The 14,914-nt window shown below is 48.3% G+C and overlaps 1 protein-coding gene and 3 non-coding genes across 7 annotated transcripts; 2 read left to right on the plus strand and 2 right to left on the minus strand.

Annotated features, from left to right (window-relative positions):
• Positions 1–5,296: 5,296 nt before the first annotated feature.
• On the minus strand, positions 5,297–5,431 carry LOC132542318 (small nucleolar RNA SNORA21). Its single transcript, XR_009553406.1, has one exon. It is a non-coding gene; the product is annotated as a small nucleolar RNA SNORA21 (small nucleolar RNA).
• Positions 5,432–5,996: 565 nt separating this feature from the next.
• Positions 5,997–6,099, plus strand: LOC132542273 (U6 spliceosomal RNA). Its single transcript, XR_009553371.1, has one exon. It is a non-coding gene; the product is annotated as a U6 spliceosomal RNA (small nuclear RNA).
• Positions 6,100–7,798: 1,699 nt separating this feature from the next.
• On the plus strand, positions 7,799–7,901 carry LOC132542272 (U6 spliceosomal RNA). Its single transcript, XR_009553370.1, has one exon. It is a non-coding gene; the product is annotated as a U6 spliceosomal RNA (small nuclear RNA).
• A 3,024-nt stretch (positions 7,902–10,925) lies between these two features.
• HSD17B1 (hydroxysteroid 17-beta dehydrogenase 1) lies at positions 10,926–13,619 on the minus strand. Of its 4 annotated transcripts, XM_007535025.3 has the most exons (6): positions 13,469–13,619; positions 13,185–13,352; positions 12,920–13,099; positions 12,711–12,804; positions 12,267–12,444; positions 11,940–12,178 (listed from the first exon to the last, which is right to left on the minus strand). In XM_007535025.3, exons 1-6 carry the CDS (start codon positions 13,563–13,565, stop codon positions 11,984–11,986), a joined length of 912 nt encoding a protein of 303 aa, XP_007535087.1. In that variant the 5' UTR covers positions 13,566–13,619; the 3' UTR covers positions 11,940–11,983. The 4 variants fall into 4 exon arrangements, with proteins under 4 accessions (XP_060059451.1, XP_060059450.1, XP_060059452.1 ...); XM_060203468.1 differs by having other exon boundaries at positions 10,926–12,178; positions 12,920–13,352; XM_060203467.1 differs by having other exon boundaries at positions 10,931–12,178; positions 12,711–13,099.
• Positions 13,620–14,914: the final 1,295 nt, after the last annotated feature.

Below are 14,914 nucleotides of genomic sequence, written 5' to 3' on the forward strand. Positions count from 1 at the left end.
ATAGAAAGCAAAACTGATGCCCTGAGGGTCCCATTGACATATAGGAAGGTGATAATGTAAAAGTCAGTAGCCTTGAAATTCCCTTTTTATGCAGTTGCTTGTTAAGTGCTTTTAGTATGAGTTGCTTGTAGTATGAGGTGGAAAATTCCTTGCCCTTTTCCCTTTAAAGAACGGGAGTAATCAGTGAAGGCCATCAGGTGTTTTGCAGAAGTTCTGTGTGAGGGCTAGCCTTATCAGGACCTCTGCACAGCCCCAGCAGTATACTGGTCGCCAGATGGCCTGGTATGGCCTGGTAGGGGGATGTGAGGACCTAATACCTGGTCAAGTCTTATTGGTTGTCTGGTTTTGCAAGGTTTGAAATTAGCCCGCACTTTGCTTTGTATGGACCCCGCTTTTTGCTAAGTTTGAAATGATTAGATTTTGTGTTTGCTATAGCCTGTTATTGGATGTAGGTTGATAAGGTGATGTGCTCCCCTTCCCTGAGTGTAGTCTGAATTCCTATAAATTGTGTGGCTTGAGCCCTGTTTGGGGTCGAGCTTGGTAGACTAACACCAGTCACCATCTCGGCCCAGATTGCAATTCGTCAATAAACATCTTTGCTTCCTTGCAGTGGATGGTGGTTTGATTTATGCTTGCTAACAATAACAGAGGCTGGATCTTGGTGTATCTGCAAGATGTTCTCCACAGCACCTAGCACCAATGAGGCAGAAGTTTTCAGAAGAGAGCTTTGCACGTGAGCTCAGACCCACCAGAGGACAGTCTCTGGACTAGAAAAAAGGGGGCTCAAGGCAGGAAACTTATCAGCTAGTGTGTGCTGGATAGGTTGGAATTGGCAGTTTCCCAGTTAGGGAGAGGACTGAACCAGGTTACCATCTGGAAATATTCCAGGTAAATTGTCTATAGGAATCTCAAAAGGGAGGAAAACCAATTTCCAAGATTCTGGTAATGTTTTATAGCTTATTTTCCTAAATTTCTTTTATTTATTATTTTTTTTACCAGACCACTATTCTGGTTTATGGTGGTGTGAGGGATTGCACCTGGGGCTTTGTTGTTTTGTTTGTTTTTGCTCCCCCCCCCCCATTACTGGGGCTTGGAACTTCACTCTGAGTTTGTTTGTTTGGATTTTATTTATTAATGAGAGAGACACCCAAGAGTATCACATACAGGATGCCAAAGGGTTAATTTGGAATTTCATGCTTGAGGGTCCAATGCTTTATCGCTGTGCTACCACGGGGGCCAGGAGGTGGCGCACTTGGTTAAACACATATACACAGTGCACAAGGACCCAGGCTCAAGCCTCTGGTCCCCACCTGCAGTGGGAAAGCTTCACTAGTGGTAAAGCAGGGCTGCAGGTGTCTCTCTGTCTCTCTCCCTCTCCACCTCCCCTCCCCTCTCAATTTGTCTCTGTCTCTAATAATAAATATAATAATAAAAAATTAAATTAAATATCACTGTGCTACCACCTGCACCCTGGAACCAACTTTTTTTCCAGATAAAAAGAGACAAGCTAGGGCCAAGTGGTGGTGCACCTGGTTGAGTGCACATATCACCATACGCAAGGTTTGAGCCCCTGGTCCCCACCTGCAGGGGGAAAGCTTTGTGAGTGGTGAAGCAGTGCTGCAGGTGTCTGTCTCTCCCATTCTCAATTTCTGACTGCCTCTTTCCAATAAATAAATAAAAATAAAAAACAAAATTGATTTCTGCCTGCCTCTATCCAATAAATAAATATAATAAAAACATTATATTAAAAAGAGACAGAGAGAGCCTGGCTGGGAAAACAACATGATGGTTCTGCAAAAAGACTTTCATCCCTGAGGCTCTGAGGCCCTAAGCTCAATCCCCAGCACCACCTTAAACTGGAGTTAAGCAGTGCTCTGATATATCTTTCCCTCTCTATCTCTTGTCATTAAGACAGGTACAAAATATATAATAATAACAAAAAGGATCCCAGCGGGTTAAGCGCACGTGGTGCTAAGTGCGAAGACCAACTAAGGATCTTGGTTCAAGCTCTGGCTCCCCACCTACAGGGGAGTCGCTTCACAGGTGGTGAAGTCGCTTCACAGGTGGTGAAGCAGGCCTGCGGGTGTCTATCTTTCTCTCCCCCTCTCTGTCTTCCCCTCCTCTCTCCATTTCTATCTTATGACGACATCAATTACAGCAATAATAAAAAAACAACAAAGGCAACAAGAGGGGAAATAAATAAATATAATTTTTTTCAAATAATGATAACAACAACAAAAAAAATAGACAGCCACTGTGGAGGTTTCAGGTGACTAGAGCAATGGACTTTCTAACATGAGGTCCTGAATTAAATAGATCCCTGGCACCAAATGTGCCAGACAGATGCTCTGGCGTTCTCTCCCCCTTTTCCTCTCCCTCTTTTTGGTCTGTTAACATTAATAAAAGAATCAGGTGGGGTCGGGTGGTAGTGCAGCGTGTTAAGTGCAGGTGGCGCATAGTGCAAGGACCAGTGGAAGGATCCCGGTTCGAGACCCGGCTCCCCGCCTACAGGGGAGTCGCTTTACAGGCGGTGAAGCAGGTCTGCAGGTGTCTATCTTTCTCTCCCCCTGTCTTCCCCTCCTCTCTCCATTTCTCTCTGTCCTATCCAACAATGAACGACATCAATAACAACAATAATAACCTCAACAAGGGCAACAAAGGGGGAAAAATGGCCTCCAGGAGCAGTGGATTCATGGTTCAGGCACTGAGCCCCAGCAATAACCCTGGAGGCAAAAAGAAAAGAAAATAATCAGGTGCTGGGTAGTGGTGCACCTGGTAGAGTGCACATGTTACAATGTGCAAGGTCCCAGGTTCAAGTCCCCGGTTGCCACCTGTAGAGGGAAAGCTTCACGAGTGGTGAAGCAGTGCAGGTGTCTCTGTCTCTCTTTCTCTCTGTCCAACTCTTTCCTCTCGATTTTTGGCTGTCTCTATCCAATAAATAAATAAAGATAATAAAAATTTCTTTAAAAAAAGAAAAGAATCATAGCAATAACAACTACAACAAGGACAACAAAATGGGAAAAAATGGCCTCCAGGAGCAGTGGATTCAATTTGTAATGCAGGCACCAATTCCCAGCGATAACCCTGGAGGCAAAAAAATAAAATAAAGAAAAAAATCTTGGTGTATTGTATCAAATGAAAGACTCTGGGCTAGGTAGAGGCAGGGTTCAGGTCCTGGAACATGATGGCAGAGGAGGACCTAGTGGGGGTTGTATTGTTATGTGGAAAACTGGGAAATGTTATGCGTGTACAGACTATTGTGTTTACTGTAAAACATTAATTCCCCCAATAAAGAAATTTTTAAAAAAGACAAAATCTTCAAAAAGATAAATAAAAGGATCCAGGTGGTGGCACAGCCAGGTAAGCGCACACAGGACTATACACAAGGGGCTGGGTTCACCCCTCCCCCTGCAGCAGGGGCGCTTCACAAGCACTGAAGCAGGTCTGCAGTTGTCTTTCTCCCTCACTTCCTTTCCCTCCCCTCTCAATTTATCTGTCATAATGAATAAAGAGGGGAAAAGTGACCACACAAAAATAAAAGATGGAGAGGGGCCGAGTGGTGGCTTCAGCACATATATTACAATGCACAAGGACCCAGGTTCAAGCCCCCAGTCCCCACCTGCAGGGGAAAAGCTTCACAAGTGGTGAAGCAGTGCTGCAGGTGTCTATCTCCCTTTCTATCTCTCCCTTTCAATTTCTGGCTGTCTCTATCCAATAAATAAAAGATAATTTAAAAAAGAGAGAGAGGGAGTCAGGCGGTAGCGCAGTGGGTTAAGCTCACATGGCGCAAAGCGCAAGAACTGGCTCAAGGATCCGGGTTCAAGCCCCTGGTTCCCCACCGGTAGGGGAGTCGCTTCACAGGCAGTAAAGCAGGTCTGCAGGTGTCTGTCTTTCTCTCCCCTTTTGTCTTCCCCTCCTCTCTCCATTTCTCTCTGTCCTATCCAACAATGACATCAATAACTACAACAACAATAAAAATCAACAAGGCAACAAAAGGGAAAATAAATAAATAAATAAAAGAGAGCGAGATGGAGAGAGAAATACCCTAGTACGGTGGGCCCAGACTCCAGGCTGGATCTAGGTGAACTATGTAGGTGAGTTGTCTCTTGCTGGACCTGTTTGTTTTTGCCACCATGGCATGAGTACCTGCATGATGACTTCACTGATCCTAGTGCCTTTTTCTTTTTGATGGAGGGTGCGAGAGAGAAGTAGAGAGAGAGACCGGAGAAACACCCACAGTATTTCTCCAGCACTTGTGAAGCTTCTCCTCTGCCTCTGGAGACTGGGACTTGAACAACTGTGCATTGTAATGTATGCACTCTACCAGTGTGCCACTGCCTGGCCCCTATTTTTTAGTTTATTTATTTTTATTATTTATTTATTTATTTTTTTTTTTATTTAAGAAAGGATTAATGAACAAAACCATAAGGTAGGAGGGGTACAACTCCACACAATTCCCACCACCCAATCTCCATAACCCACCCCCTCCCATGATAGCTTTCCCATTCTCTAGCCCTCTGGGAGCATGGACCCAGGGTCTTTGAGGGTTGCAGAAGGTAGTAGTTTATTTTTTTTTAACCAGAGCACTGTTCAGCTCTGGCTTATCGTAGTACAGGGGACTGAACCTAGGACTTTGGACCCTCAGGCATGAGAATCTCTTTGCATAACCATCATGCTATCTACCCCCTATTTTTTGTACTTTTTTAAAACATGTTATCTATTTATTTTTCCCTTTTTGTCGCGCTTTTTTTTTTTTTGAACAAATAAGTTTTTATTTTTTACAAATACACCGAAGGATCATGCAATACTGCCAGCATTGGATGCAATCCTGGGCCATAAGTCTGCACACTCCTTTGCAACTGGTCCTGTGATGGCAGAACCTTTCATTTCCCCTTTATTGTTTACAATGACCCTTGCATTGTCTTCAAAATATAGAAATGCACCATCTTTTCTCCAGTATGACTTTCGTTGTCGAATTACCACTGCCGGATGTACCTTCTTTCTGAGCTCTGGTTTGCCTTTTTTGACTGTGGCCATCACCATGTCACCCACACCAGCAGCAGGAAGCCTGTTCAGTCGTCCCTTGATACCCAAGTCTCCCCACCCATTCACAAGCCCATTCGTTGTCGAATTACCACTGCCGGATGTACCTTCTTTCTGAGCTCTGGTTTGCCTTTTTTGACTGTGGCCATCACCATGTCACCCACACCAGCAGCAGGAAGCCTGTTCAGTCGTCCCTTGATACCCAAGTCTCCCCACCCATTCACAAGCCCAAACAGTTGCCAAAAGTGGTGTAACTTGTCACACCACCGACTGAAGCAAACAACACGACATGCTGTCACTTTACCCAAAAGTGGTGTCTTTACTCTTCCCTTTCTTGACAGCTCAATGGGTCACTAGCAAGAGGCCCAGCAAGTGCTTTTAAAAGGGGTCGAGTGGGCAGGCAGATGATGGGTGCAGCCCAGTCTCGTCGCCCTTGTTTTTATCATTGTTGTGGTTATTATTATTGTTGTTACTGATGCTGTTGCCATGTGTGCTTAACCTGCTGCTCTACCGCCCGACTGCCTATTTTATGTACTCTTTATTTTTTATTTTAATTTTTAAAAAATTTTTTAATTGGGGAATTAATGTTTTACATTCAACAGTAAGTACAATAGTTTGTACATGCATAACATTTTAAAAAATATTTTATTTATTCCTTTTGTTGCCCTTATTGTTACATAGTTATTATTGTTGTTGTTGTTGATGATGTCATCTTTGTTGGATAGGACAGAGAGAAATGGAGAGAGGAGGGGAAGACAGAAAGGGGCAGAGAAAGACAGACACCTGCTGACCTGCTTCACCACCTGTGAAATGATCCCCTGCAGGTGGGGAGCCGGGGGCTCTAACCGGGATCCTTATGCCGGTCCTTGCACTTTGCGCCACCTGCGCTTAACCCGCTGTGCTACCGCCCGACTCCCTATTTTTTGTACTCTTTAAAGCAGCTCACCAAGAACTTGTTCTGGCTGCACATATACTACAGTTGGAATGATACTGAAAAGATTAACATGACCCCCCTGCAAAGATGACTTGCACATCTATGAAGCATTCCATAAAAAAAAGTAATAATAATAAAAAGCAGCCCACCAAAACTGTATAAGCCTGGCACCACGGAATTTGAATCTGCCCCGAGAATCTTTGGAAGAATTACAGAGCCACAAAGGCGTCAAGAGGCTAGGTTTCTTTCAGAGACATTTTCAGTTAGATTTACTTTAAGTGGCACACGTTACAGTGTGCAAGGACCTGGGTTTGAGCCCCTGGTCCCCATTTGTAGGCGGAAAGCTTTGTGAGTGGTGAAGGGGGTCTTCGCGCCTCCCTCTCCCTCTCCATCTCTCCCTCTCTCCCTCTCCCCTCTCTATTTCTGGCTGTCTCTAGCCAATAAATAAGTAAATGTAGTTTTTTTTTCTACTTATAGTTTTTACACTTATTTACATATTTGTTTTTACCACAGTACTTCTCAGTTCTGGTTTATGGTAGTGCTGGGGTTTGAACCTGGAACCTTTAGTACCTTAGGCATGGAATTCTTTATTGTTATCTTTTATTATTATGTATTGGATAGAGGCAGCTAGAAGTCCAGAGGAATGTGAAGACAGGAGAGCCCTGCAGCACTGCTTCACCACTCTGAAGCACTTCATCACTTCCTCCCTGCAGGTGGGAACCAGGCATGGAAGTCTTTTTGTATAAACATCATGTTATCTCTACAGCCCTAAATTTATTATTTTTTTAATATTTATTTATTCCCTTTTATTGCCCTTGTTGTTTTATTGTTGTAGTCGTTGTTGTAGAGGACAGAGAGCAAATGGAGAGAGGAGGGGAAGACAGAGAAAGGGAGAGAAAGACACCTGCAGACCTGCTTCAATGCCTGTGAAGTGACTCCCCTGCAGGTGGGGAACTGGGGGCTCGAACCAGGATCCTTACACCGGTCCCTGCGTTTGCACCATGTGTGCTTAACCTGCTGCGCTACCGCCAGACTCGCCCTAAATTTATTTGTTTGTTCATTGAGAGAGACCCAAGGGGCCTTGTGGTGAGCACTTGGTAGAGTGCCTACATTACAGTGCTCAAGAACCCAGGTTCAAGGCCCTGGTCCCCACCTGTGGGGGTAAGCTTCATGAATGGTAAAACAGTATTGCAGGACTCTCTATCTTACAAGTCCCTCTCAATTTCTGTCTCTGTTATTATAAATATATTTTAAAAAAGAAAATCCAGATTAAAAGAGGTAGCTATCCAGATCATCCCTCTGCATTTGCAATGCAAGGGATTAATTTAGGGCCTCATGCTGGCAGATTTGATGTTTTGGCTGCTGTACCACCTCCTGGGCCACTTCAGTTGGACTTCCTAAAAATCTTTTTACAATATGTAGTTATTTTTTTGTTTGGTTTGGTTTGGTTTCTTGCCTCCAGGGCTATTTCTGGGGCTCGGTGCCTGCACCACGTATCCACTGCTCCTGGAGGCTATTATTTTTTTTCTCTCTTTTGTTTCACATTGTTGTGGTTACTGTTATTGTTGTTGTCATTGATGTCGTTGTTGTTGGACAGGACAGACAGAAATGAAAAGAGATGGGGAAGACAGAGAGGGGGAAAGATAGACCCCTGCAGACCTGCTTCACCACCTGTGAAGCGACTCCCCTGCAGGTGGGGAGCCAGGGCTGGAACCTGGATCCTTCAGCTGGTCCTTGCGCTTTGCGCCAACTGCGCTTAACCCGCTGTGCTACCGCCCGACTCCCTATTTTTTGTACTCTTTAAAGCAGCTCACCAAGAACTTGCTCTGGCTGCACATATACTACAGTTGGAATGATACTGAAAAGATTAACATGACCCCCCTGCAAAGATGACTTGCACATCTATGAAGCATTCCATAAAAAAAGTAATAATAAAAAAAAGCAGCCCACCAAAACTGTATAGGCCTGGCACCACAGAATTTGAATCTGCCCCGAGAATCTTTGGAGGCATTACAGAGCCACAAAGGCATCAAGGGGCTAGGTTTCTTTCAGAGACATTTTCACTGCCCGTGAAGCGACCCCCTTGCAGGTAGGGAGCTTGGGGCTTGAACCGGGATCCCTGAGCCAGTCCTTTGCTTCATGCCATGTGTACTTAACCTGCTGTGCTACTGCCTGACCCCATACAATATTTATTTTAAATATTTATTCCCTTTTGTTGCCCTTGTTTTATTGTTGCAGTTACTACTGTTGTTGTTATTGATGTCGTCGTTGTTGGATAGGAAAGAGATAAATGGAGAGAGGAGGGGAAGACAGAAAGGAGTAGAGAAAGATAGACACTTGCAGACCTGCTTCACCGCTTGTGAAGCGACTCCCTTGCAGTTGGGGAGCCAGGGGCTTGAACGGGGATCCTTATGCCTGTCTTCCCGCTTTGTGCCACCTGTGCTTAACCGCTGCACTACCGCCCAACTCCCCCCCCCAATATTTATTTATGGGGCCAGGTGGTGGTGCACCTGTTTGAGCACATGTTACAGTGCTCAAGGACTCAGGTTCGAGCCCATGGTCCCCATCTGCAGGGGGAAAGCTTCAGGAGTGGTGAAGCAGGGCTGCAGGTATCTATCATCCCCTTCTATCTTGAATTCTGGCTGTCTCTATCTAATAAATACAGATAATACAAAAAAGATTATATGTATTTATTTATAAGAGTATGATAGAACACCAGAGCATCACCTGGCACATGCAATGTCAGGGAATCCCTCAGGATCTCATGCTTGAGAATACAACATATTATTCCACTTCCCAGTCAGACCCTGAAACACCTTGACCCACACATTAAGTTTCCTGTGCTGACAGACTCTTTAGTAAATTTGGATCTATTTCCTCCTATGTTCAGGACTGGTGCTAAGTATAAAGATTCAGCTACTGGGGAGTTGGGCGGTAGCACCGCTTCTTAAGCGCACATGGCACAAAGCGCAAGGAACGGTAGAAGGATCCCGGTTTGAACCCCAGGCTCCCCACCTGCAGGGGAGTCACTTCACAGGCGGTGAAGCAGGTCTGCAGGTGTCTCTCTCTGTCTTATCCGACAATAATGACATCAATAACTACAATAAAACAAGTGCAACAAAAGGGAATAAATAAATATATAAAAAAAAAGGATTCAACCACTGAACAAAAACCAAACGGCAACTTAGATTTCTGTGTGTCTTGGGATAGGGGTGGTGAATGTTTTATAATGCATTTGGTGGTGAAAAAGTACTATGAAGGTAAAAACAAATAAACAAACAAACAAAAAAACAGGGAATGAGGACTGTAGCGGACAAGAGAATGCTGTTTTAGATAGGTGACCCAAGAAAACAGCAAAACTTTGAAGGAAGTATGGAATCAGAGAATAGCAACAGTGAACTATTATGGGGCCCTGAGGTGATGCTCCCACATTTAAAATAAATAGTCCCAGGATCTGGTACAGGAGGAGACCATTGGGGTGAGAGTGGTGAAGACAAAAAGTAGTCAGGGATTGGATCAAAGATCTTGGAGGACTTACAGGGGTTTTACAGGGGCTGGGTGGTGGCACACCTAGTTAAGTGAATATTGCCTCCCCCTACAGCAGGTAAGCTTCATGAGTGATGAAGCAGATATGCAGCAAGTGTCTTTCTCTCTTTTTTTTTTGCCTCCACCGTTATCACTGGGGTTCGGTGCCTGCACGATGAATCCACTGCTCCTGGAGGCTATTTTTTCCCTTTTGTTGCCCTTGTTGTTTATCGTTGTTTTTGTTATTATTGTTATTGCTGTCGTTGTTGGATAGGACAGAGGGAACATCACTTGTGAAGTGACCCCCCTAGAGGTGGAGAGATGGGCTCGAACCAGGATCCTTATGCCAGTTTTTGCTCTTCATGTCATGGGCACTTAACCCGCTGTGATACCACCCAGCCCCCTCTCTCTCACTTTCTATCTCCCTGCCCCTCTCAATTTCTCTGTCCTATCAATTAAAATAGAAAAAAAAAGTCAGTAGGAGTAGTGGGTTTGTGGTAGTGGGCACTGAGCCCGTGATAACCCTGGCAACAAAGGAAAAATAAAAGATCTTGGATCTTACTAAGATAGGAAGCTACAGAAGATGTTCTGAGCAAAGGATATCAAACAATCAGACTTGCATTTTTTAAAAATTTATTTATTTATTCCCTTTTGTTGCCCTTGTTTCTTTTTATTGTTATAGTTGTTGTTGGATAGGACAGAAAGAAATGGAGAGAGGAGGGGAAGACAGAGAGGCGGAGAGAGAGATAGACACCTGCAGACCTGCTTCACCCCCTGTGAAGCGACTCCCCTGCAGGTGGGGAGCCGGGGCTGGAACCCGGATCCTTCCACTGGTCCTTGCGCTTTGCACCACATGTGCTTAACCTGCTGTGCTACCGCCCAATTCCTTCAGACTTGCATTTCTATAAGCACATTCTGGCTGCACTATTGGTAGGCAAGGTGGAATCAGGGAAACCAGTAAGGAAATGGCTTCCACAGTCCAAGTTCAAAAGAACTGAGCAACTAAACCAAAAGGACCTGCCCAAGGATCCTGGTTCGAACCCCAAGGCTCCCCATCTGCGGGGGTGGGTGCGTAGGTGTAACTTCACAAGTGGTGAAGCAGGTCTCCAGGTGTCTACCTTTCTCCCTCTTTTTTTTTTTTTTTTTTTAAGATTTTTATTATTGAGAAAGAAAGCAGGAAAGAACCAGGCATCACTCTGGTACATGTGCTGCCGGGGATTGAACTTGGGACCTCATGCTTGAGGGTTCAATGCTTTATCCACTGTGCCACCTCCCAGACTACCCTTTCTCCCTATCTTCCCCTCTCTCATTTTTTCTCTGACTTACCCCAAAATATGAAAAAATGGCTACAAGAGCAGTGGATTTGTAGTGCAGGCACCAAGCCCCTGCGGTAACCCTGGAGGCAATAGAAAAAAAAAAAAGAAAAGAATTGTAGCATCACATATTGATGTGGGAAAGATGGGGAGGAGGGGGAAAGACTGGAAATCAGACTTTGGGGGTTGGAAACATTGTTAGGCATCATGTGGAGATGCTGAGTAGTGAGTTAGCAAAATATAAGTTGTGAGAGACAACACAGTTGAACATGTTTGGGGGATTTTCAGAAGGATCTGCTGATTTTATTAATGGGGCAGGAGGGTGAAAACCAGAGTATCACTTGGACATATGCACTGCTCGATCAGATTCAGTATCCCATGCTTGAGGCTCCAAAAATTTATCCATTGTGCCACTTCCCAGGCATATATGGGAAATTTTAGAAGGTGGTAATCAGCATATGTTATCTGAAGCGATGGAACTGTATGAGATTTTCAGTGTTTGCCCAGTGCAAGCGCCTTGTGCATGCAAGATCCTATCCCTCCCAGGCTGACTCATAGTAGTTCTAGCAGTTGGCTGTTTTTAAGACTTCTAGGGTCAGAGAGAGCTCTCCGGGGAGGGAACCTAAGACTCTTGTCATGCTGGCCACCAGGTTTAAACACTGGCACCACATGGGAGTGACATGGCACCAGAGGAAGTTCTGGTACTGAGTGTCTCTCCCTTTCTCTCTGAATGAAAATATCTGCAAAAGCAGTGAAATCCCGCATGTGTGAGACCCGGCTTTGCAAAAAGAAAAAAAAAAATATCAACACTTTTCAGACAAAAATCTTAGCTCACCCTTATCACTGTCCATGACGTAGGTATCAAACTTGGAGGAGGTAAGGAACTTGCCGGCTGTCCCACCTGACTCCCCGCACCTGTACCTAGCCCCCTACCGCCGGAGCCGCCCCTAGGTGTCCAGGGGGCGCGGCGCTGTCATCCCGGATCTGAGAGATGGAAGGTGTGACCCTGGCAGTGATAGCGGCTGAGACCTCTGGTCTCCCCAAGGCTGCAAGCGCAGTGCAGCCCCACCTGCTGCCTCCGTGCCAACCTCCCCCTCCCCCCCTTCAAAGGCGAGCACGAGCGGGACAGCTGACTGAGGCTTTATTGCAGGGCAGCGGGGGTTCGGGGTTATCTGGCTCCGGCTTTCCCTTGGGCGCCATCCGGGTGGTCGGCGGGCAGGTGGGAGAACACAGCCTGGTGCATGGCGGCGACGTAGGCGCGGCCGCTGGGGTCGTCCACGCGCAGGCGCAACAGCGGCAGGAAGCGCTCGGTGCTGAAGTAGCGCAGCGCCGGCCGCGGGGCGCGCAGGGCTGTGAGGAAAAGCTGCGGCGAGGAGAGCGGTGTGGCGGCGCGGCGGACGCGGGGACCCGCCGGGACTCCGCCCCCAGCACCCCCCCACACGGCGACCCACCTCGGCCACCTCCTCCGGGTCCTGCGCCTCCTCGCGGAAGACGCCCTCCCAGTGGCACAGGTAGCGGGAGAAGAGCTCTCGGGTCTCGGCGTCGGCGTGCTCCAGCGCCCCTCCGGGGCCGCCCTCCAGCTTCTCCTGAAAGGCGGTGCGCACCGGGCCGCACTCCACCAGGCTGACGCTGCGGACGGGAGGCCGTCGGTGGGCGGCGCGGCGGCTGCGCGGGACCCGCGCGCCCACCCTCCCGAGGGCGTGAGAGTCGGGCGTCGGAGTTCACCCCGACGGCTGTGTGCCCCCGAGCCAGCCCCGAGCCCTGGGGCTTCCTTTCCGCATAACTGCACCGCTTGACGGAGGGAGAGGAGGCTGGGCGCACAGGTCGGAGTCGCGGTGGGGTGCGGGCCGAGCGGGGCTGTCAGAGTTGGGGGCAGGGGAGGGGCGGTGACTCACTGGATGCCGAAGGGCAGCAGCAGAACTGCGAGGCTCTCGCACAGGCCTTCGAGCGCGAACTTGCTGGCACAGTAAACGGCGTTGAAGGGCATCCCTTAGAGGGAGAGAAGATTGCTGAGGGCACGGGGACGGCACCCCGCCCCAGAAGCCGGGGCGCCGTGGGAAGACCGCGTCCCTCCCGCCGGACCTGCCTTTCGCGCCTTCCTCACCCATCAAGCCGCCCATGCTGCCGGTCACCACGATGCGCCCCGCGCGGCGCCGCTTCATGTCCGGCAGGAAGGCCCGCAGCACCCGCAGCGTCCCGGCCACGTTCACGTCCAGCACCGCGCTCACGGCGCTCGCCGTCTGCGCCTCCAGCGGCCCGAGCAGGCCCCGGCCCGCGTTGCACACTGCGGGGAGAGGCCCCCGCCTCACTCACCGCCCTCTCCCGCGGCTCGGGGTCGGGGGTCGGGGTTTGGACCCGGCGGGGCTCACCCAGCACGTCCACGCGGCCTTCGCTCACGCGGGCCCGGGCGGCGGCCACGGAGTTTGCGTCCCTCACGTCCAGCTGCAGAGTCTCCAGCGCGTCGGGGGGGCAGCCCCGAGACCGCGCCGCCTCCCGCAGCTGGCCCTGCGCCGCCAGGTCCCGCATGGTGGCGTACACTGCAGGGTGGGAGAAGAAGGGTCTCCGCTCGCTGTTTGCTCCATCTGCTTCTTCCCCCGCATCCGCTTTGGGCCTGGGCTGATGGTTTCTCTCCCATCCAGTCCCCTCGGGTTACCTTTGAAGCTCCGAGACGGGTCGGACGCCAGGCGCACGGCCAGGTGCAGGCCGATGCCGGAGGAGCAGCCGGTGATGAGCACCACGGTGCGGTCCATTGCAGCGCGGGGAGAGGCCTGGAGGTGCTGGGGCTTTTGGGTCTCTGGGCTCCAGATGTATACCTGCTTCGCCCCGCCCCGCCCCGCCCCGCCCCGCCCCTGCCCGCTGCGGACCCCACCCCTTGTTGTGTCTGCAGCACTATCTCAAGGCTGAGCCCTCTGGGTCCCTGGCCTGCTTCCATTCTAGGTCAAATCAGAAAGGAGGGCTCTGCTGAGAATACCCTCCCTTCCTCCTGCAAGGTTGTACACGGGGGAATCCGAACTACAGCCACAGACACCTGGGGTGCAGGAAAACAAGAGTTTACTGCTGCCCACCCAGAATTAGCTCATGCTACAACTTCTGGACCCAGCAGAAAATCTCTTTTATAGTAAATCAGTAGAAAAAAAAAAAAAAATCAGTACACAAAGCAAGACTGGCTGATGAGTCACAGTAAGGTATACAAGGACTATCAGATGAGCAGAGGTAATAAAAGGCTTAAAACTCAGGGCTTTTGTAAACACCAGAAGATGGAGGGCGACTAAGCTTGGAATTTATAGATGCCTGAAACCCTGGTACAAATATTTGCGATTATTTTTATACATTACTTCAAACTCAAAGGTCAAAGTTTTTCAAGCTCAGCTTCCGCAGAGACACACCCTACTAGGGAAAGAGAGAGGCAGACGGGAGTATGGACTGACCAGTCAACGCCCATGTTCAGCGGGGAAGCAATTACAGAAGCCAGACCTTCTACCTTCTGCAACCCTCAATGACCCTGGGTCCATGCTCCCAGAGGGATAGAGAGTGGGAAAGCTATCAGGGGAGGGGGTGGGATATGGAGAATGGGTGGTGGGAATTGTGTGGAGTTGTACCCCTCCTACCCTATGGTTTTGTTAATTAATCCTTTCTTAAATTAAAAAAAAAGTTTTTCAAGCTTTAGGTGTATGTAGGCTTTTCGAAGCAGAGTGCCATGAACAGATCTTCCCCATAGAGTCTCTGCTCCACTGATGATCAGTTTCTACAGTTTGCCACTGGGTTGTGAAGGAATTTGGAAGGTCGTTTTCAATTCAAAATTCAAGGATTAGGATTAGCATCCATATATATATTAATTTTTTAAAATCTTTATTTGATAGAGAAAGCCAGAAATTGAGAGTAAGGGGAGATAGAGAAGGAGACAGACACCTGGAGCACTGCTTCACCACTTGTGAAGCTTTTCCCCTGCAGGTGGGGGCCGGGGTCTTAAACCAGGGTCCTTGTGCACTGTAACATTAGCATCCCTTTACTGGACTGCAAACCCAGACCTGACTGGCTCTAGTTAGTAATGTCTTCAATGGTTTCAGAGAACTGCAGCCTGTATTTAACGGGCAAGGGA

This window comes from Erinaceus europaeus, chromosome 12 (genome assembly GCF_950295315.1).
Source record: "Erinaceus europaeus chromosome 12, mEriEur2.1, whole genome shotgun sequence".
Lineage (NCBI taxonomy): Eukaryota > Metazoa > Chordata > Mammalia > Eulipotyphla > Erinaceidae > Erinaceus > Erinaceus europaeus.

What these genes read in the sequence shown, in the direction of transcription:
- HSD17B1 (XM_060203467.1), bottom strand. Translation starts at nt 13,565, where the DNA reads ATGGACCGCACCGTGGTGCTCATCACCGGCTGCTCCTCCGGCATCGGC. An exon ending in AGGCCGCGTGGACGTGCTGG is followed by an intron (nt 13,100 to 13,184) that starts GTGAGCCCCGCC and finishes CTCTCCCCGCAG; the next exon opens with TGTGCAACGCGGGCCGGGGC. An exon ending in ACCCGGAGGAGGTGGCCGAG is followed by an intron (nt 12,179 to 12,266) that starts GTGGGTCGCCGT and finishes TCCTCGCCGCAG; the next exon opens with CTTTTCCTCACAGCCCTGCG.